Source organism: Ovis canadensis, chromosome 16, assembly GCF_042477335.2.
Source record: "Ovis canadensis isolate MfBH-ARS-UI-01 breed Bighorn chromosome 16, ARS-UI_OviCan_v2, whole genome shotgun sequence".
In the NCBI taxonomy this organism is placed as follows: Eukaryota; Metazoa; Chordata; class Mammalia; order Artiodactyla; family Bovidae; genus Ovis; species Ovis canadensis.
The window spans coordinates 50,347,596-50,368,447 of NC_091260.1; the positions used below are offsets into that span (position 1 = coordinate 50,347,596).

The 20,852-nt window shown below is 38.1% G+C and overlaps 1 protein-coding gene across 2 annotated transcripts in view; it reads left to right on the plus strand.

Annotated features, from left to right (window-relative positions):
* The window catches only part of CPLANE1 (ciliogenesis and planar polarity effector complex subunit 1), a 104,000-nt gene that overhangs the window by 46,370 nt on the left and 36,778 nt on the right, over positions 1 to 20,852 (plus strand). For both annotated transcript variants that reach the window (XM_069556169.1, XM_069556170.1), the window contains exons 31-43: positions 26 to 103; positions 1,864 to 2,056; positions 4,971 to 5,264; positions 5,448 to 6,218; positions 7,634 to 7,800; positions 8,914 to 9,046; positions 10,019 to 10,073; positions 13,138 to 13,242; positions 14,257 to 14,322; positions 15,290 to 15,399; positions 15,723 to 15,918; positions 16,138 to 16,287; positions 18,762 to 19,015. In XM_069556169.1, the coding sequence (XP_069412270.1) occupies positions 26 to 103; positions 1,864 to 2,056; positions 4,971 to 5,264; positions 5,448 to 6,218; positions 7,634 to 7,800; positions 8,914 to 9,046; positions 10,019 to 10,073; positions 13,138 to 13,242; positions 14,257 to 14,322; positions 15,290 to 15,399; positions 15,723 to 15,918; positions 16,138 to 16,287; positions 18,762 to 19,015 (2,572 nt within the window). The remainder of the gene's footprint in view (positions 1 to 25; positions 104 to 1,863; positions 2,057 to 4,970; positions 5,265 to 5,447; positions 6,219 to 7,633; positions 7,801 to 8,913; positions 9,047 to 10,018; positions 10,074 to 13,137; positions 13,243 to 14,256; positions 14,323 to 15,289; positions 15,400 to 15,722; positions 15,919 to 16,137; positions 16,288 to 18,761; positions 19,016 to 20,852) is intronic.

Sequence of the window (20,852 nt, forward strand, 5' to 3'; positions counted from 1 at the left end):
ACCGATTTTTAATCTCTAATTATAGTATGATCGAAGCCTCTGCAGATCTTGAACATATCATTCCTCATTCATTTTGTGTAGATACAAATTCAGAAGTTTCTAGGTAAGCATTTTTGCCTACTGTACCATTCTGATATAATTACAAATAGAAAAGAGAAAAAAATGATGCCTGTTGTACCATTTTGAAACAATTACTAAACATCTTGACCAAAAACTAAGAAAGTAAAATGAAATCAACATTACGCATTGAAAGATCAATATAGGTATCCATTTCTCACAACTTTATGTTTCTCGCTGAAAGATTTTCCCGTAACAGTTGTGTTTTAAAGACATGCAGGAACTATTTTAGAACAAGTCTCTTCCAAAAAGGAGAAGTCATGGGTATGTTATTGAAAGAGGTAGTTCTTGCTCATGTTCAGCCTTTAGCAGATTTCTCATGAAATATCAAATGCCTTTAATTCTCTCATAGAAGAGTCATCCGGTTCTGTCTTTTGAATTTCTTTTCCAATGGTTGAAGTGTATAAATGGTGTTGAAATCAGAGAATGATACAGCATAAATTTGCTTTAGAAAAATTCTCCATAATTAAAATTTATCTCCTTGCTACTTATTAAAAAGCAGAGGCCAATAAAGTTGTTAAAACAGGCAAGTAAGTTGTAATGTCTGTTCTTCATGGATCTCCCAAATAGAATTCTGTTATTGAGCACATGCTTAATAAAAAGGCTCAAATTATTGCTGAAACGGAATGAGTGTAAATCCAAATAAATCTAAACACAGTTTAATTCGTTATTTTCTGTTTAGAGACAGTGATCAGTTCATTTGGACATGATATTACCTGCTCCCTATATTGATTTACTTGTAAAACATTGAATACCTCTTGTGTTTTAAGGAATCATCCTCAAACAATCATTTTATTTAAAACAAAAACTTACTTTGACTTTTCATTTTTATTTCTAAATAAGCATTTTTTGTTAGGATTTAGTTATTATTGTAAACTCTCTGATTTGTTTGGAAATGAAATATTCACAATACTATTGTTTCACATTTATTGAAGAACAGCAGGAGTTTGCTCTACCCATGTTAGAATTAAACATGTTTTTAAAATATGTTATTTATTTATTTCTGGCTCTGCTGGTTCTTTGTTGCTGTGCGAACTTCTCTCTAGATGCTCAAGTGGGGACTAGTCTTTAGTTGTGACGCTCAGGCTTCTCATTGCACTGACTTCACAGGCTCTAGGGCACGTGCGCTTGGAAGTTGTGGTTCCCAGGCTCTCGAGCACAGGCTCAGTGGATGTGGCATACGGGCATAGTTGCTCCGTGGCATGTCAGGGTTTGAACCTGTGTCTCCTGCATTGGCAAGTGGATTCTTTACCAGTGAGACACCAGGGAAGCCCAGAATTAAACATATTTCTTAACCCATACTTTCCACAGTTTTCTTAAATCCACTCCGATCTTTAAATTTAATCCAGGAAGTATATTCCTAAGCCAAATGACATCATCTGTCCAGCTGATCAGAATGATTGCACAGGTCTCAAACTCAGATGCCTACAGGTACCAGGCAAGTAAAATAAATGTGTGAGCTGACCTGGGCATTGTAACACCATAGGGCGGGGGCCATGGCTGGCTAGACATCACATGTCCCTTGGTTATGGCATTTGAATGAACAACTCTGCTGATGACAACTGTGTCTGGGGGCTAAGGGATATACAGTGAGATAGGCTTTAGGGTTTAAATTTCCTGAAAATTTCCAGAAAGCTTTTAAAATAGAATAAAAAAGTAGGATCAAAATACTCAGCTCATGAACACCTAATGTGGTTTTTTTTTCCTTGATTAATGTGTGCTTTTTATTTATATGCTTCCACATAGTACTCCAGTCTCTGCATGTAAAGATAAATCTTCCTCAGCTCCACCTTTGGCATCAAATGGAGTCACAGTGGCTTCACAAACACCTGGACCAACAGCTCAGCCAACCCAGAGAAATGAACCCAGCGCTCAGTTATCGCAGTCTTCCAATTCTGTTAGGCAAATGCTCCAAGATGAAATGTTTAAATTAGTTCAGGTAAGCACATCTCCGTTTAACCCATTAAGTCTACACATGGTGTTTACCTCAGGTTTTAAACTACGAACAAACTTTCGGAGTCTGACGAGTTCAAGTTAAATCGCAGGGTTTCCCTGCTTGGGGCACTTTTCCTTTGTTATTCAGAAGTCCTAATTCTAGGGCCTAGAGTCTCAACTGTGTTCCCTGCTTCTCCTGATGACTTCTTTTTTCTGAGCTTTTGGGAATCCAGAGCTGCTGACAAAAGTGAGGTGGCTGAGCAGACCAGCCAACCCCTGCTCAGAGGTATCTGAATCAGTTTATTTTCTGACACAGCCTGTCACATCATATTTGGTTTGAAATTGTCACCTGGATTTAAAGTGTTGTGCACTTTGCCTTCCATCATCTTTTTCTCACCTGGTTATCCTTTTCTCTCTACCAGCAATTTAAAATTATTTCCCTTTCCCCTTTCTGCTGTATCGCTTATACATTAATTCCCTCACATCTGTTCTTTTCTTCATGTATTCTACATCCACTTTCATACCTTTTTATGTGATGCAGTGTATCATTTCTGTACCGGCAATTCGGGGCACTGATTTTCTCTTTGAATTTATGGGCCCTGATAACAAAGACTTTTTCAGCATGCTCCACCATCCCATGGATCGTCTTGAAACTGATTTTATTCTTACTCTTCTGAGTTTCTTATTTCCCTTTTCTCTTTAGTAGCATCACCTATTTTACCAGGTTAAAGTTTAATTTTTTGTTTATAATTTTCATATATTACTTATTTTTTATTTATTGGCCAAACTGCATGTGGAATCTCAGATCCCTGACCAGAGCTTGAACTCGTGACCCCTGCAGTGGAAGTGCAGAGCCCCAGCCACTGGACTGCCAGGAAGCCCCCTGCTTAAAGGTTTAGAGGCATTTGTCAAACTTGTTTTCTGGATTACCTAGAGTCTTTGCTGGTCACTTCCCTGAATATTTAACAAGTTCTCAAGATAATTCCGATACACACAAAAGATAAAGAGTCACTGTCTTAGAGAGCCATCTTTCCCCTTTCACTGGGCACTGTCTTCTTGATTCTTTTGCCTACGTTGTATGTCTGTTTCTTTTTTTTTTTTTCTTTTTTGGTTTTACCAGTTTGTTGCTACCAACCTGCCTCCCTCCATCCTCCTCGTGTGAGTGCTCAGTCATGTAACCCCGTGGACTGCAGCCCGCCAGGCTTCTCTGCCCGTGCATTTTTCCAGGGAAGAACACTGGAGTGGGTTGCCATTTCCTTCCCCATATTTGCTATTTCTGTAGCTGTTACCAACCTTATATTCTTAGAACTTCACACTTCTATTGTCTTAAAGATGCATTTCTGAGATCTTCTCCAGATATTGTTCTAACACTGTTACTTTTCTGTTCTAAAAATCTTCAGTGAATTTCAGGTACAAATTTATATACTCTATGATGTCAATCATGTTAAAATACAAAGAGTAAAAGGAGACTGCCAAAAATGTTAATACTACTTATCTTTGGGAATAGGATTGTGTATCATTTTTTATTTCCTTTTTTATGCTTCTTTTTTTAATGTAATAAGCATGTATTTCTTTTATAATTGAAGGGAACATCCATGTTTTATTAAATTTGTTTTTAATTGAAAGGTAATTGCTTTACAATATTGTATTGGTTTCTGTCATACATCAACACGAATCAGCCATGGAAGTATCTATGTCTCCTCCCTCTTGAACCTCCCACCCCATCCCACCCCTCGAGGTTGTTACAGAGCCTGGGTTTGAGTTCCTTAGTCATACAGCAAATTCCCATTGGCTATCTAGTTTACTTATGGTAATGTATATATTTCCGTGTTACTCTCTCCATTCTTCCCACCCTCTTTCTTCTTTCCTCCCCCGACTGCCCCATGTCCATAAGTCTGGGGAACCTAAATTTTTTTTTAAAAAGGCCTGCAGGGTTTCCTTCTTGGCTTATTTTATAAAGTACAGCTATCTTCCCTCTTTTCCCTCCATACTCTCCCAAGTCTAGTGGTCCTCAGAGTGTGGGCTCTGAACCCTTAGCATCAGCATCACTGAGATATTTGACACACAGGTTGTCAGGCCCCCATTTCAGACCGATTGGAATCAGACTCTGGGGATGGTGCTCATCAAAGAGTGCAAGTCCTCAGGTGACGCTGACGCTGCAGCTGGGGAACCACTGTGCTCGCCTCTCTGCTCATTAGCGGTAAATTTCCTGCTCCATCCAAGCCAGTGTGTGTACTAGTGATCCGGAAGCTTTTCTGCACATTGAAGTCACCTCATCATCCTACAAACTACTCATCCTGGCTCAGATCCCCCGGAGGCTCTGATTTTATTGGCATGGGGTGTGACCTGGCCATGGGGATTTTTTAACTGCTCCTCAAGTGATTCTGTTGGGCGAGGTTTGTCAACCATTGTGCATACCTTTCACTTTGTGCATTGCCTTTCATTCGAATGGCCCTTTCACAGGAATTCCTCCCTCTTCACCTGTTTCCTGATCTCTACTTTTTTCTTTCGTGAAAACCTGTTCACACACCCATTTAGGAATTCTTCTTTAATTATCCTCACCCACAAAATAAATAAAGATTTTAAAAATTTCGGCAATCTAGTTATCCTCACCTGCTCCATCAGCTCACTCCTTTATGATCCCTGGGATATTTGTGTAAACTGCTTCGCAGATGGCCTCAAGTCGCATTATGAGTTCATAGTCCTAGTTGACTCCTCCTTGAAGACAGGAAGCTATTCTTCTTTTCCATTTTTTTTTTTTTTTAGATCTCTCCCAGCTATGCTTCATACTCAGCACTTATGGTTGTGACAGATACTAAGATGGAAGTATGACTATTTTGGAATACTCAGATAATTGTTGCTTTTTGGGTCTTTTCATTAGACTTTAAGATGTTTCTGTAATTTTTATTTTATTCTAGCTGCAACAGATCAACTTCATGAGCCTAATGCAAATAGTAGGATCATCCTTCGCAAACCTCCCAGATATTCATCAACTTCTCCAACAGTCTCAGTCTGTGCATTTGGTGGGAAGCCAAGGATCAAACCCCACGAGAGGGAGTAATGATGTTGGAGACACCAGTAGAAATCTGAAGGAGAGATTTTTCATTAAACCACAACCCATGGGAGAGTATGCCAGAGAGCCTGGCAAGAAGAGCCCACACTGCCATGAAGAAATTGTGCAATCCAATGAAAATAGTAATGGAAACTTAGAGGTAATGCATTTTAAAATACCACTGAAGTTTTCCTCATAGTTTCAGTGGTTGGTTATTTGAGAAAATGAGTTATTTAGTAGTTATTATATTCTACCCACTCTAAAACATATTGAACAATATTTACAAATAAGGAGTTTGTAATATATTTTAAAATTACATCATAGTTTTTCCTCTCTCTTCCAGAATGTTCCACATGGGAGTGTTCCTTTTTGTCAATCAGAAGGTCAGCCCCAGAATAGAGGACTAACTCTAGCATCTCACAGCTTACCAGCCGCTTCTTTGTCTCCAGTCCCTGCTGGAAACAGTCACCTCCACCTTTTGTCTGCATCTTCTGCCATTCCAAAGACACCTAGACTTATCCCCACTGGAAATACTTCCCGACCTGGTGATGGTTTCCCTTTGCTTCAGTTTCAGCCCAAGCCTGAGTTTCAGCCCATTTCCTTTCAGACAGAAAGAGTTCCTCAGCTTCCCTTCAGTCCTCTGCCAAAGCCTAGAGAGGCTTGGGGATTATCTGATTTCTCACAGCCTCCTTTGCCAAAGACAGCAATGGCCACTACTTCAGTGTCCCATTTGAATCTGAGCCAGTATAATACTGAAGCCATAAAAAAAGCAGCTGAGCCGAAAAAATGGGCAGAAACAATAATTAAAGAAATCCCAAAGCATGTGAACTTGGATCCGTGTGTTGGACAAGAAAACTTGACACCTCAACAGGACTCTAAAACATTTATGCAACCAGAAAAAATGTTTGATGTTAAACCAGGACCCTTTGAGATATCTTCTCAGAATTCCTCTGGACTTCCTTTATTGTACCTGCAACTTAAACCTCCTTACTTGTTTTCTTCTACCTCAAGAGCATCCATTACAGTTCCATCCATACCTATTAGAACTATGGCAGAAGAAAGAAAATGCCCAAGATTATCACTACTTCATTCATGTCTAGGCCCAGAAAATATGGTAATGATTTTTGCAGAGTGTTGCAAAAGCACATTCCTGCATTTTTCATAGCATAAATGTATACTCAATGAAAAGTTTAACACATTTATTTTTCAAAAAATAATGCTTCTGTTACTGGAAATAATATACAGATTTGATTTAAACTAATACTTGGGTATCTTACAGGTTTTAGGGCTTCCCAGGTGGCACTAGTGGTAAAGAACCTGCCTGCCAGTACAGGAGACATAAGACTCATGGGTTTGATCCCTGGGTGGGGAAGATCCCCTGGAGAAGGAAATGGCAACCCACTCCGGGATTCTTTCCTGGAGAATCCCATGGACAGGAGCCTGGTAGGCTGCAGTACATGAGATCGCAGAGTTGGACACGACTGAAGCAATTAAGCACGCACAGAGGTTTTAGGTCTTGTACATCAGTACCAGCGTTTTCTAGACTCTTTCATAGATATGTCTGAGATCCTGCTCAGAGAAATAAGTAAAACAGTATGACCAGTATTCTTATTTATACATGTAGGGGAGCGTGTATATGTGTATGTGTTTCTGTCTAGAGTGAGAGAGCATTGTTTGAGGTTCCTAGTAATTGTACTATGATTTCCTTCAAATCTATTACAGGTTAAAATTGTTAAATAGACCCAGATCTGTAAGTAGTTTTACTTATTAAAAAAATGTTTCTTTTTTTAAATACTTAAAACACAAAGATTAGATCTTTATAAACCCACCAAATCCTGTTTAAAGTTGTAACCTTTGATTAATGAGATTCAGACTGTTCAGGTTCTACTTCTGTTAAGTCAGTATAGTTGAGTAATTCATTCTCTGGTACCCTTCTAAGTTTCTAAAATGGTACTGGGAAAAGAAGTGGTCATTCCTTAGAAAAAATACTTATCATGCCTCCTTTTCTTCTGAACATATTATAAACAAAAGGAAAGAATTGAAGGAGTAAAGAAGTATATGTTTTTGGAAGGTTTTAAAGACTTTTTTAAAAAATTAAAATAGTATAATAAACCCCCAAGTTATCCCATCACCCAACAACAGTCGTTACCAACGTATCGCTTATTTGTTCCATCCATAATCTCCACCCCTGTGCATCCTCCCAGTTCCAAAGAATTTTAAATCCAAGCTAGGCATTATTTAACTTAATTTGTAATGGTAAGAAGTAAGATTCTTAATATGAAAAAGAAATTAAGAAAATGAGAACTTGTAGAAAAGTTTCTGAAATGCTCAGTATAAAGTTTCAGAAATGATTTCTAAAATCATTTATACTTTAAGATCTGGATACTCATTGTACTCATTGTTAACTGACATGTTCTGTCACTTGCACATCTTAGTTTAAACAAACGTTTCTCTCAGTTTTTATTAACATGTTGTCTAGTTGACATGTTTGTGAGTTTAAATTACTGTCCTTTTGTTTCTTTTCTATAGTACCAAAAACCACAACTTATTCCACTTGAAAACCTCATTGCATTTAAACAAAGGCAACAGAACTGGACACATAATTTCTTTGAACAAGGTGATCCTGGACATCTCCAGCTTCTAAAGGTCAAAATAGAATCATCTGAATTGAGACAAGGGAAGGACAGTAAAAAAAGGCAAGTTTTAAGTGAAATTTTATTTGAGCATATACCTGCAAACATACGACAAGCTTATTATTAGTGACAATAATACAGTTAAATAGATGGAAATTACCTGGTTCAACCTCTCAGCCTATACATGATTGCATATTCAGTTTCCTTGTCAAGTATCATGCGTTTGAATACATCTTGTGATGAGAAAAATTCCTATAATGTGAGATACAAATACTAGTATTTTTTACATGCTATTAAGGAATTCTTTCCTGGCATTCAGTAGGCTGGAGGTTTCTTTTACCTTTTTCTCTAACAGAATGAGCAATCATCTTTTGCAGCAAATATTTGGTATCATGAAATATTCTTTTTTTTTTTTCATGAAATATTCTATATACTGTTCGATACACTGACATAATGTTTATTGTTATTCATCTTACTATATCTCCCAGACTCATACAGAGCACAGTGGTGTGAATTGTTTCAGGGCAGTAAGAAATGTGCATGTGAAAAGCAAGCCCGTGACTTTTCATGAAGAGCATATATAGTGTTTCATTAATAGTGGATGCTCGAGACATGTATTCATGGTGGATTTTTACTTAGTCTAGAAAATATTTTTTAAAATTTCATGTTTATCAGGCCCTAAAATCTACTACCAGGGCTCTCTTTCCAGAAATGGTTCTTTCCTTCCATATTTTCTAAGTAAACCCTCTTCAAAGTAAGTTTTCCCTGTAGCTTTTTGGGCCTTCCTTCCTCCTCCCTGGGGTTCCCTCCTTGGAGCCTGAGTTTGCCTGACTTCTTTAAATAGGTCACTGGTGGTATCTAATAGGGTTTCCAGGGCCAGCTTCAAATCTGCCAAAAAGAGAATTTGAAAATTACCTGAAATGTGTAACTCTAACCTGAGTTTCCCATGACTAACAGAAAAGTCAGTTCAGTAGTAGGGAACTAGAAGTAACTTTCTTGTGTCTGACTTTTGCTTGTATTTATTCTAGCAGAATATCTTGCTAATTTAATTAAATGCCACAGAAAATAGTCTATTGACATAATTTTCATAACTGTCTTCCTATATAGCATGATACAGATGAAAAACTGATGTTCCTAAAATAGTAAAAATATGCTTTACACTGTGAATTTTAACAGACAAAGACGACGAGCTGAAAGAGAACTGCAGGAAGAAAGATCAGAGAAACTAAGGAGAAAGCCAAGTGTGACTTTCCAGCCGGAGGACATCATCATTAATGGCAACGATTCAGAAGTAGCTGTGAAGCCCCAGGTACAGAAACTAGCATGCATTCTTCCCTGGTCTGTGTGTACACAGAGCTCAGATTGTCTGTGGTTTATTTAGTCATCTGATTGCCAGAAGCTTCTGATTGTGACTAGGAGGATCTTAACAGCATATTGACCGGAGGCATATTAACACTTTTATGTTACCCAAACATTATCGACCAGAGACGTTTGAACATTTACTTACATAACAAATCACTGGCCACAGGCATTAGTTTCTGCAAGAATCCCCTGGTCAATAATGTGTTAACATCATTAGGTACAGAAGTCCTGAGTGCATCCCTCCATACTGAATAGACATAAAGTGATTAATATGAAAAGCAACTTGTTGGTAAATAAAAAACTGTAGTTTAGATCATCTGCTTATGTAACTTTGAATTTTTTTCTGTGACAGCTTAATGCATATTGTGGGTTTATCCTGTGATAGCTTCACCCATCTCTTTTAGATGCCTCTAGAGTTTCCCCAACATAGGTTTTTTATACAGCCTCTATTTTATGTCAGATCTTTGCAAACATTGCTTCTAAATTTGGTGACTGTTTACCTGTATATGCAACAGGAGAGTAAATAAAACAGAAATAGTTTTGTTTACTTGAATCTTGGTACTCTCTTTCAGTAAGTCCTCAAGAACGTGTCTGGCGGCACTTAGTAAAGTGTCGAGTCCTTGAATAGTTTTGATACTATTTGAGAGTTAAAGCTAGTCTTCAGGAGAAAATTGCATATTGTAATTTAGTAACTGCGTTAAATTGGTAATGCTCTTTTTTGTTGCTTGATCTGTGAATTTCATGAACACCTGTGGAATTACTTTGATAGAATAATTTGATAGAATAAATATTTCTAGAGTTATAAGATTTGAAACTAACCCCCCCCAAATCAACATTCCTCATAGCTATTGAATATTTTTTTTCAAAATAATATATGTCTTTGAGTTAGTCATAAATTGACCATGTGGGATTCATTTAGGAGCAACAAGAACATCCTGGCTCCCAGCCTTTGGAAGACTTTGACATCCCTTTTGGTATGTATATGCATGATTAGTGTCATGTCTCCATTCAGAGTTAAAATCAGCTTTCTAAAAATATGCTTATGAGACCAAGGAATTTTCATGTTGTCTTTGACAGGATGGTGTGTATGTCTGTCCATGTGTGTGTGTTTTGCTGTGTTATCCATTAGCGCAGTGGTTGACAGACTGTGACCCAAAGGCCAGACCTGGACCACACCTGTCTTGTTTTGTTTTTAACTTTTATTTTAGATTGGACTACAGTTGATTTACAATGTTGTGTTAATTTCAGTTGTATGTGTGTGTGTTAGTTGCTCAGTCATGTCCAACTCTTTGAGCCCCCATAAACTGTAGCTCACCAGGCTCCTCTGTCCATGGAATTCTCTAGGCAAAAATACTGTGGGTTGCCCACACTTGTTTTTGTAAATCAAGTTTAATTGATGCCCATTTATTTACATATTGTCTATGACAGCTTTCACATTGCACCAGGGTTCATTTGTTGCAAAAGGGACCATATGGTTCACAAAGCCTAAAGATTTATTATCTGGCCCTTTCCAGCAAGAGTTTATCAGCCCCTACAGTAGAGCAATGCAGTTAGTTAGAATCTCAAATAAGATATTGATGTATGAGGCCCAAAAGGAAACTATGGGAGAAAATGCTTGGAGTCAAATTAATCATAGAGAATACATATACATTAAAGGAATTCGTTCAGAGAAGAGGGCTTGTTTATACATTGTAAATTCTTTTCCTTCTTGAATTGATCGACTCATTTCTTGCCTTTGAATGTATGTGTTCCCCCAAGGCTTTCTCCCCAGTGTTTTTCACACATGTACACACAAATGCTCTTGTACCACTAGGCTTATTCACTGTCACAACTTCAGCTTTTAAATTATTTTGGTGACACTCAGATACACACCTACCCTGTGTCATCTTTCTTTGCTACTTTCTCCTTAAATTCAGCATGTCCACAAGAATTACCTGGTGACCTCATGGTTAGGATTCCAAACTTTCATTGTCATGGCCCAAGTTCAGTCCCTGATCGGGAACTGAGATCCTGCAAGCCACACAAAAATCAAAAAAGTCAGATTTTAAACTGGCATTTTCCTGTCACTGATATGACCATTCATTTGATTGGTCAAGATTTTTACCTTGAAGTCACCTCACGTCTGTTACCCTGTTCCTTCACTTGACCCTTGACCTGGTGCTCCCTCCATTCCTTGGTGCCTCGGCCCAGCATCAGGCCTGTGTGTGCCGAGCTGTCATCTCCTTACCCGCTTAGCTTCCATCTCTCAGCTTCCTAATCCATCTGGTGTTCTTGCTCCCTATTCTCTTATCTTAAAACCCTGTTCTCTTTCATTCTTAATAACATTCTTTCTCTTTACAAAGGTAATATTATGTATTAACTGGAGAAAATTTGGAAAATGCAAATAGTCAGTATTCTTTAGGGTTTATTTTCAAAATATCTGTACTCACATGTATCTATAAATATATTTTCTATATCTATCTGTATGAAAGACAGTGTTAGTCTCTTAAGTCGTGTCTGACTTTTTTGCGACTCCATGGACCTAGTCCACCAGGCTCCCCTGTCCAAGGGATTTCCCAAGCAAGAATACTGGAGTGGATTGCCATTTCCTCCTCAAGGGGATCTTCCTGATCCAGGGATCGAATCCAGGTTTCCTGCATTGCAGACAGGTTCTTTATCACTGAGCCACCAGGGAAGCCCTATCTATCTTTATATCTTTATATAAATAATACTTCCTCTGGTTGTTTATAACTTACTTGTTTTTACATACTAGTATTAAGGTATTTGGGCGTCCCTGGTGGCTCAGTGGTAAAGAATCTGCCTGCCCATGCAGGTAACGCAGATGTCACCCTTGTTGTCTCAGGGTTTTTCCTGAACTCTGACTACATGGAAAGATCGGACTCCAGTTGCTCTCCCTTCCCTGGAGGTGGGTGTGGGGCGGGGCTGACAGTTGGTTTCTCTGGTGAGCAGCACCCTTCCTGAAACTGTCTAGGGCCCTGCAGGGGTCACCTCATTAGCCCAAAGGCAGATATGATCAAAAGGGGCTCATCAGGAATAACAAAACATGCTCCTACCGCTCAGGAACTTCCAAGAGCTTAAGGAATTCCGTGCCTGGAACAAAGGACAAAGACCAGATATATGTATTTTTCATTATACTACCATGTGCCATCATTGATACTCTTGCATTCTACTCAGACTCCCTGGGTGATGTCCCAGAAAAATCCACCTCTAAACCCAAACTCCCGTAATAGTGTTCGGACTTTGATTCTGCTTCCTGTTGATCTTTCCCTCCAGGGTAGAAATTACAAGTCTGAATTCATTATCCCTCCCCCACCAGCTGGTTCTTCCTCCTGTGATCTCTGTCTCCATCTGTGTCACTGCCGACTAAACCCCGAAACACACGCTGTTCTGAATTCTGCTTTCCCCTCCCCATCTTATCCAGTCAGTAGGCAGTTCTTTCTTTCTTTTTTCCTTTCTTTATAATTCCTAAATTCATCCCCTCCCTGTTATTCCTCACCATTATTGGATGTGTATTTGAACTGCTGCAGCAGCCTCACCTAATCTGATTGCCTTTCTTTAATTTTATCCACTCGAATTTATTTTTCACACACTGGCTGGGGTGGTTTTTCTAGAACACTAGTCTCACCATATGGAGAAGGAAATGGCAGCCCACTCCAGTATTCTTGCTTGGAGAATCCCAGGGACAGAGGAGTCTAGTGGGCTGCTGTCTCTGGGGTCACACAGAGTCAGACACGACTGAAGCGTGGCAGCAGCAACAGTCTCACCTTATCATTTCCCTGCCTAACAACTTCTACTGGATCTTCATCAGGCAGAATAATAGGTTTCTAGCCTGGGCATACGGTCGACAGTTTTGATTTTGATTCCGTTGAACTGTCTGTGAGGGTCAACTTAGATACCCCTTCACTCAGAAAGTCCATTTTGATAACATCTTGACACCGCATACCTCACCTCCCTTGAAGTAGGTACTCTGTTTCTTGGCTCCTGGTGATATATTGGCTTCTCAATGCTTGTATCCAATGTTTTGTTGTTATATTTAAGAAAAGCTCCAAGATGATGTTAATACTTCTGCTGGACTGCATTTCATGGCCTCTGTGAAAAAGAAAGCTAAAGAATGTCAGGATGCAAGTACAAATACAGACCCAGGTAAAATTCTATTTTACTTTAATTTTTAAAATTCATATATTTTTAACCTTTAATATAGCCTACTTTTTTTTTCAAAACAATAATTTAAGGGGAATTTGAAATTATGTTAGTTTCTCGTCCCAGGTTCTTGTTCCTAACCCTGGTATATACTTTACAGATTTTAAACTGAATTTATGATAACTTAATTAAAATAGATACTTGTTTAAAAATGCCATGGACTACATCATAAATCAGTAGAAATAGTATTTTTAGTTTGGGTTCTCTATGCCATAATTGACTTTACTAGAATTTCATGCCTAAGGTTGAGAGGCCTAAAGTTGAGTTTGAAGAGGAGGACTAGGCTGGGTTTAGTGTGGGAAGAATAGATGTAACTGTGACCAGAAATAGAGGGAATACATGTTAAAGGAACTCATGTTTGGAATTTTGAAACTTCTTCATTAATGTAATGAATGAATGTATTAGGCGGCCTCCAGTGTTTTTCTCCTACAAATGGTGCTCCCGTGAACAACTTCTTGCAAAGAACCTTTTTTCCCTCTTTCGGTCATCACTGTGATTTAGCTAATAACTCTTTTACCTTTACCAATCCAGTTGATTAAAATAAAAAGCATCTGTTATTTTAGTTTTTATTTCTTTCTGAATAAGGTTGAGCATGTATAAGATTGTTTTTCAGTAAGGTGTTTTTTTGATACAAATGTTCAGTGTGCATTTGAGAAACATTCTTGAATGGATCTTTGAGAAAGCCTGGAAGCACTTTGCTGCTCTGTTGTCTCCTCAAGTCAGCAGCTATTTGCTGAAAGTTTGTTATTCATCCAGATGATCAGGCCCAGAATATAAATAGTAATAAAATTTAAATTAATTAAGAAATGAAATTCTTAAGCTGGCAGTCTAGTTTTCTACCACTTTTTATGCACAATATATAAAGAAATCTAAGCTTGTATATTTAATTTTTTCTGTGGTTGTAAAGTCCCTTTTCTGTTTTCTCTTTTTGTCACAAATCTCCTCATTGATATCAAGAAGCTGCTTCTCAAGAAGTTGTTTCTGAATGTCATAAAAATCAACAAGTCATTTCTTCCATATCAGGTGTGATTTCTTTCTTTTCTTTTTTCTGAGAACAGCATGACTAATTAAAGGTTATGTCTGTATGATGGCTAAAACGGGAGTTACCACCCCCCTCATAAAAAAGCAGTTAAACCAAAAATTGATTTAATAGAGAGAAAATGGTTTTCATTTTTCTAGTTTTATGTTTGTCATGTGGTTTAAATTCAAGCCTTGGCACCAAGTTTTTGGTACTCGGTACTGCAGTGAGTTAGATTTTGCTTGTGAAACTTGAAAGTAATGTTCTATTAAAATTATGGTGCTAGGAAATAAGATTAGAGTCACAGGACAAAAAGCACAGTTAGACTGGCGGTCTATTGTGATAGGGTTCTTTATTGTTTTGAATAAGAAGCTAATGACTTCTATAAAATTAAGATATAAAACTTTTTAAGTGGTATGATTTAGCTACGGTCTCTATGTATACTAAGAACCACTGACTTATACATTTGAGTTATACATTTTTATATATACATACATATATATACACTCATACATGTGTATATCTTATACATTTTTAAAGGAGGTGAATTATGTCTCAATAAAGCTGTTTAACCAAATAAACAAACAAGAAGCAGTGTTGAAAGTAAAAAATTTGCTATGATTAATTTCCTAAAATCTGGTTTTATTGAAATGTTAAACAACAATGACATAGTATATCTGAAATGGAAAAGGAAATTATAGCATTTTCTTGGTATGACTTAGGTATTTCCTTATTCTTATGAATCATTCATATGAGAAAAACTGTAGTCAGTCTGCATTCAATTATGAATTAGTCTAGATTAAATATAATCTTGGCACTAGAGTACAATAAAATTTTCTTTATTTATACAAATAAACTTCTACTTAGATTTTCAACAAATACTTTTAATGTTGTTTGTTGCTAACTTGTTCTTACAAAGTTAATGATGTAGAACTATTTACAGGAATTTTTTTTTACTATCTTGATTTTTAGAACATGAAACTTTGAATGTTCCTCAACTTTTGGCTCCAGATATATGTCTAAATCTCAGACTTCCCACTGAAACATCAGAGGAACTTCTGTCACCTTCAGCATCTGATACGGTACTAAATTTGAGAGTTTTAATAATACCTTTGTGCTAAAATTTATCACGGTCCTCTGCATTATTCAGTTGTGTAGATGAAATAAGGCCAAAAAGTCTCACCTATGTAGATTTGTTAAAATATTTAGTTTAATATTTAAATGTTATGCCTCCAGATATTGTAAATAAGACTATAACACATAATTCTTGCAGTTTTGCCCAAGTTAGGCTCATGTAAGCTCTTACAGCCTTGAGAATTAAGCCTTTTTTGGGTAAGGATAGGGTGAAATGGCCATGTAAATAAAAGGAATGTAACCCTCTTTGATTTTATATGTTTTGGCTCAGGTTGGACACACTTACATAAATGTGATTGACATTGAAGCTGATGATCTACAGGAATTACCTGTCAAGGAAGAGCCTTCAGATAATACCAAGCAACACAGTGATTGTCTAGAAGTCCCATCTTCTGCAGAATTACATTACATGGCAGCTTCAGTTACTAATGCTATTCCCCCGACTCTTGACAATCTGAAGAGTAAAGGTAATAATTTTTCCTACTTTTAAAATAAATTTAAAACATTTTTGAAAACTTCTTTAATATAGCATTGTTATCCCTACTCTTGTCTCTTAGCTCTCCTCCTCCAAATCCGCTATAGTTCTAGATGTTTATATTCACATTTAGAAATGTTCTGCTAATCTTTTCAATACTTTATTTATAAGTTTAGAGTCAGTCTTTGTATGCTTTTCATATTCTTGGTAGAATCTGCCTATTCTGCTGTGGATTTATTTTTTAAACCTGCGAAAGTGTCTCCATCCTGCCTGGGAGGAAGCAGCTGGAGAGCAGGCAGTACAGAAGTGAAGGAGCCTCGTGTCATCTCACCTCTGCCATCAGACATACAGCAGGACACAGGTGAATTTCCTGCCCTGGGACTGAAATATAATCATTACTTACATTTGTTTAGTCACTCGAATTTTTTAGGGTGTTTTGTTGAACAATATGATCTTCACAAAATCTCTGTGGAGTCAAGTAGGACAGGCGTCATAAGCCTCATCTGACCATCTCTTCATTCACTGAGCACCAAGTTAGGGGCAACATGTAGGGATCAAAGAAGAGAGTAACACCAGGGTCTCTGCCTGTGGGCTCACATATGGGGGAAAGGAAAGCGGAGAAGTAAAGAGGTGACTATAGTACATGACGGCACGGTACGTGCCATCATGGTGATAAGGATGAGACTGTTGGGGAATACAGCATCTGATCCATCTCTGGGAAGGACTGAGGCTATGTAGGGGAGAGACACCTAAATGGAATCTTAACAGTAGGACTGAGCAAGAGAAAGCTGCATAGAATAGGTCACACAGATAGAATAGATCCTGTGATGACTCAAGATGCTAAGTCTGAGAAAATGAAAGTTCAGTGTGCTTGGTGTTTTTCTGTTTTAAAGAAATAGCAAGAGAAGAGCTGGATAGGAAGGCCTAGGAAAAACAATGCCATTGTCTCTCATTCCAAGGCATTTGAACTTTTAAGGTGAAGGCATTAGAGAAATGCTGAAGGATTTCAGGTGGAAAAGGAACCATATCAGATTTATGTTTTAAAAGATCTCTCTGGGGCCTTTGTAGAATTTGGGTTAGAGAGGAGTGAAGTATTTAGAGATTGGGATTTCCCTGGTGGCTCAGACGGTAAAGCATCTGCCTACAATGCGGGAGACCCAGCTTCAAATCCCTGGGTTGGGAAGATCTCCTGGAGAAGGAAATGGCACCCCACTCCAGTACTCTTGCCTGGAAAATCCCATGGACGGTGAAACCGGGTAGGCTACAGTCCATGGGGTCGCAAAGAGCCGGACACGATTTAGCGACTTTACTTTCACTTTCTTTCATACTGTTTGGTGTCCTTGGGTTGCGAAAGCTTTGGCTAAGCTGTGGTGGTAGGAATGAGGAGATGATTGGCAAGGGGATCATCAGTATTTGGTGTCATGTTGGAACTGAAGGAAGGAGAAGAACCTTGAATGCATTTCAGGCAGCTGGCTTGGGAAACTAGGTGAATGATAGTGCTGTTCCCTGAGCTGGGGAATCAGGAGGAAAGAGGGTAGAAGGGCAGAAGCTGTGAGTTTAGTTTGATCTGCCTTTGGGACAGCCTGAATAAGATGACATCACTTTGCCAAATAAGAGACTTCACTTTGCCAACAAAGGTCCAGATAGTCAGAGCTATGGTTTTTCCAATAGTCATGTATGAATGTGAGAGCTGAACCATAACGAAGGCTGAGTGCTGAAGAGTGATCCTTTTGAACTGTGGTGTTGGAGAAGACTCTTGAGAGTCCCTTGGACTGCAAGGAGATCACAACAGTCAATCCTAAAGGAAATCAACCCTGAATATTCATTGGAAGGACTGATGCTGAACCTGAAGCTGCAGTACTTTGGCCACCTGATGCGAAGAGCTGACTCATTGGAAAAGACCCTGATGCTGGGAAAGACTGAAGGCAGGAGGAGAAGGGAATGACAGAGGATGAGATGATTAGATAGCATCACTAACTCAGTGGACATGATTTGAGCAAACTTTAGGATATAGTGGAGAACAGAGGAGCCTGGCGTGCTGCAGTCCATGGGTTCGCAAAAAGTCGGACGTGACTTAGTGACTGAAAACCAGAGTAAGAGCAGAAGATGTTCAGGACACAGATTTAGAACTGGAGCTCACAGAGTTGTTTGGATGTGAGAGGCAGCAGTGCGCCCGAGACCTCACCCAGAGAGGGTGGGTGGAGTTGAGAAGAGCCATGATCTGAGACTGGTGCCCTGGAAATACTGAAAGGTGAAAGGAGTGTGGGTTGCAGAAAAAAAGTCCAAGATGATGACTAAGAAGGGAGAGTGAGATAGGGAGGAGAAGACCCAGAGGCCAGAAGAAGTGTTTCAAATTAGAGACAAGAATCAGCTGAGTTCAAAAGTACAGAGAGTCATTGACTTTGATATATATTGGTCTTGAGAGGCTTAATGTTTGCCTGAGATCCCACATAGAGTCAGTAAAGGCCTACATTGGACCTAGCTTTTACTGTGTGATGTTGGTTTTCAGGTAGAGTTTTAAAAAGTCATAAAGACTTTAAGGTTGCTTTTTGATGAAATGTATTTTTGTAGCAGAAGGTAAAAGTAACATTAACATTCAGATTTCATTGTAATGGTGCTTTGGGGTAACACTGTTATGTATTCTTATCTCACAACAAAGACTAATCTCAGATGTCAAGAAGCTGAGGATATTTCTAAGTATATTAAAACTGGTTTGGAAGAAGGGAATGTTATGTTGACTTAAAGTGAGGTCTTCGAGAAATTAAATCATTGGCATCTACTACAACTTCTTTCTTAATTGTAGTCAGTTCTGATATTACCTTTAATAATATATAGATACTCCGAAGCCAGATTTTCGCTTCAAGGAACTGAGCTCAAAGTCAGATGCTACAGAAGACTATCTTCTGTGGGAGGTGCTACAGGAAGTCCCCACCGCTCACCGTGCACCAAGCCCTGCAGCTCGCCGGCTGGAGCATCTCACGGCAAAACTTCAGAAAATTGATGAACAGCTCTTAGCAATACAGAACCTCGCTGAAAACATAGAGCACAATTACCCCAGACACACAGTGCTAGATCGACACTGTATGAAGGTAGACTGTCTTTGTTTATTTGTTTGTTAGCCTACTTACTAGATTTGTAGTGTGATATAATTTTAGACTCTTGATTTTTCAAAATAATGAGAAAGGGTTTCAAAAGCTAAGGTTTCTCAGCCTCCAGCATTATTGACATTTGGGCCAGGTAATTCTCTGTTGTGGACATCTATCCCATGCATTGTAGGATTTTAGTAGCATCCCTAGTCTTGACCCACTAGCTGTCGGTAGCATTCCCTTTAGCCTTAATAACCAAAAATGTCTCTAGGCATTGACAAATGTCCTCTGAGGGGCAAAATCACTGCCCGTGGAGAACCACTTAAGCATTAAGGTTTTAAGAATTGAACCCTCAACTTCTACCAGGAAAATAAATACATGAATTACAAAACCAGAAAGTGGTTTTAGATAAATCCTGCTCTCAACTGAGTATCATTTTCTTCAGCAAGATTTTTATAACTCTGCAGACATTGTTGTCCTTACATTTTGAATTCTCAGTTTCTTTCAAACAGTTTATAGAATGGGATTAGTAGTCCTTAGAAGTTTTCTGTATCTTTAAAAAGCATGCATCATAAAGAGATTAATGTTTATGTATATGGTATATAATGGTAGTTAGACAAATAGAAAAGAAGTCTCTATGACTTATTTTATACAAATATCCTATCTTTTTTTAGGAAATAAAATTTATATACAATAAAGATTACAAATAGTAAAAATATTTTGAATGTATTAAAGCCTTATATTGGGAAATACAAATTACAGAAAATGAAAATTTGCAGAAAAAGAATTCCATCAGTGACATACCTAACAAATATTCCAGGTTACTAGAATGTTGATATTTTAAAAGATATATTTATTAGGATTATGGCATTTCTTTAAAACAAAGGTTTAGCAATTATTAAAAAGTTAAGACTTAATATATGTGAAACTACAGTGAAAATAATATATGAAGTAGGATTGCTGTTTTGGTTTTTTAAATTTTTATTGCATTGTAGTTGATTTACAATGTTGTATTAGTTTCAGGATTACTATTAAGTAATGACATTATGGTGTTTAGTTGGTTGTTTTCCTTTTTGTTTTTAATCCAGGTTTAGATTTATTACATCCAAATTAATGTTGAGTGTTGAAATTGTCCCTAGAAGTCCATATTCCAAGGAATCACTTTCAAAATTCCCTTCTCTTCTAGTTTATGTAAAGCCAGGTATGTTACTTCCACCTCAGTCTAGTCTTGATCCTGGCTTGTTCACACTCACCAGATCTGGTGAGTCATTCATTCCTTTAACAAACATTTATCAAGCTTTTACCACGTGCTGGGCACTGTGCTAAGTTCTGGGAATAGGAAAGTAAATAAGGCATGGTCCCTACTCTCAAGGAACTTAGAATCTAAGATAGATGTGTGCACCAAAAATACATGTGAACAGGGTGCTGTCAGGACACACAGGTACAAGGCTTCTTGTGACTGTGTAAATATGCCAGCCCTGTTGACCAGGTGGGGCGGGGAAAGAGACGGGAGGGGGAGGTGGCCTCTCCAGGAGCAGGGCATAGGTCACACTCTTGGGTGTTTTAAAGTTTCCCCTAAATTCTGATACTGGTCCCCTCTTGGCCCCAGCCTTTCCACACTGGAAGGTAAGAATTTGTCTTTTACTTGGTGCATGGCAGACATCTGATAAACGTTTATTTGATGGTGGTTTTTGTGCTCTCATTTTTATATTCAGACAGAAATAAAATCACATTCATATAATAATAGTGGAATAGTTATTAATAATTGTCACCCAAGCTTGGGAGGAAATTTCAGACAAAGAAGTCTGAAATTGGTTGATCAAACTCAATAAGCATATAG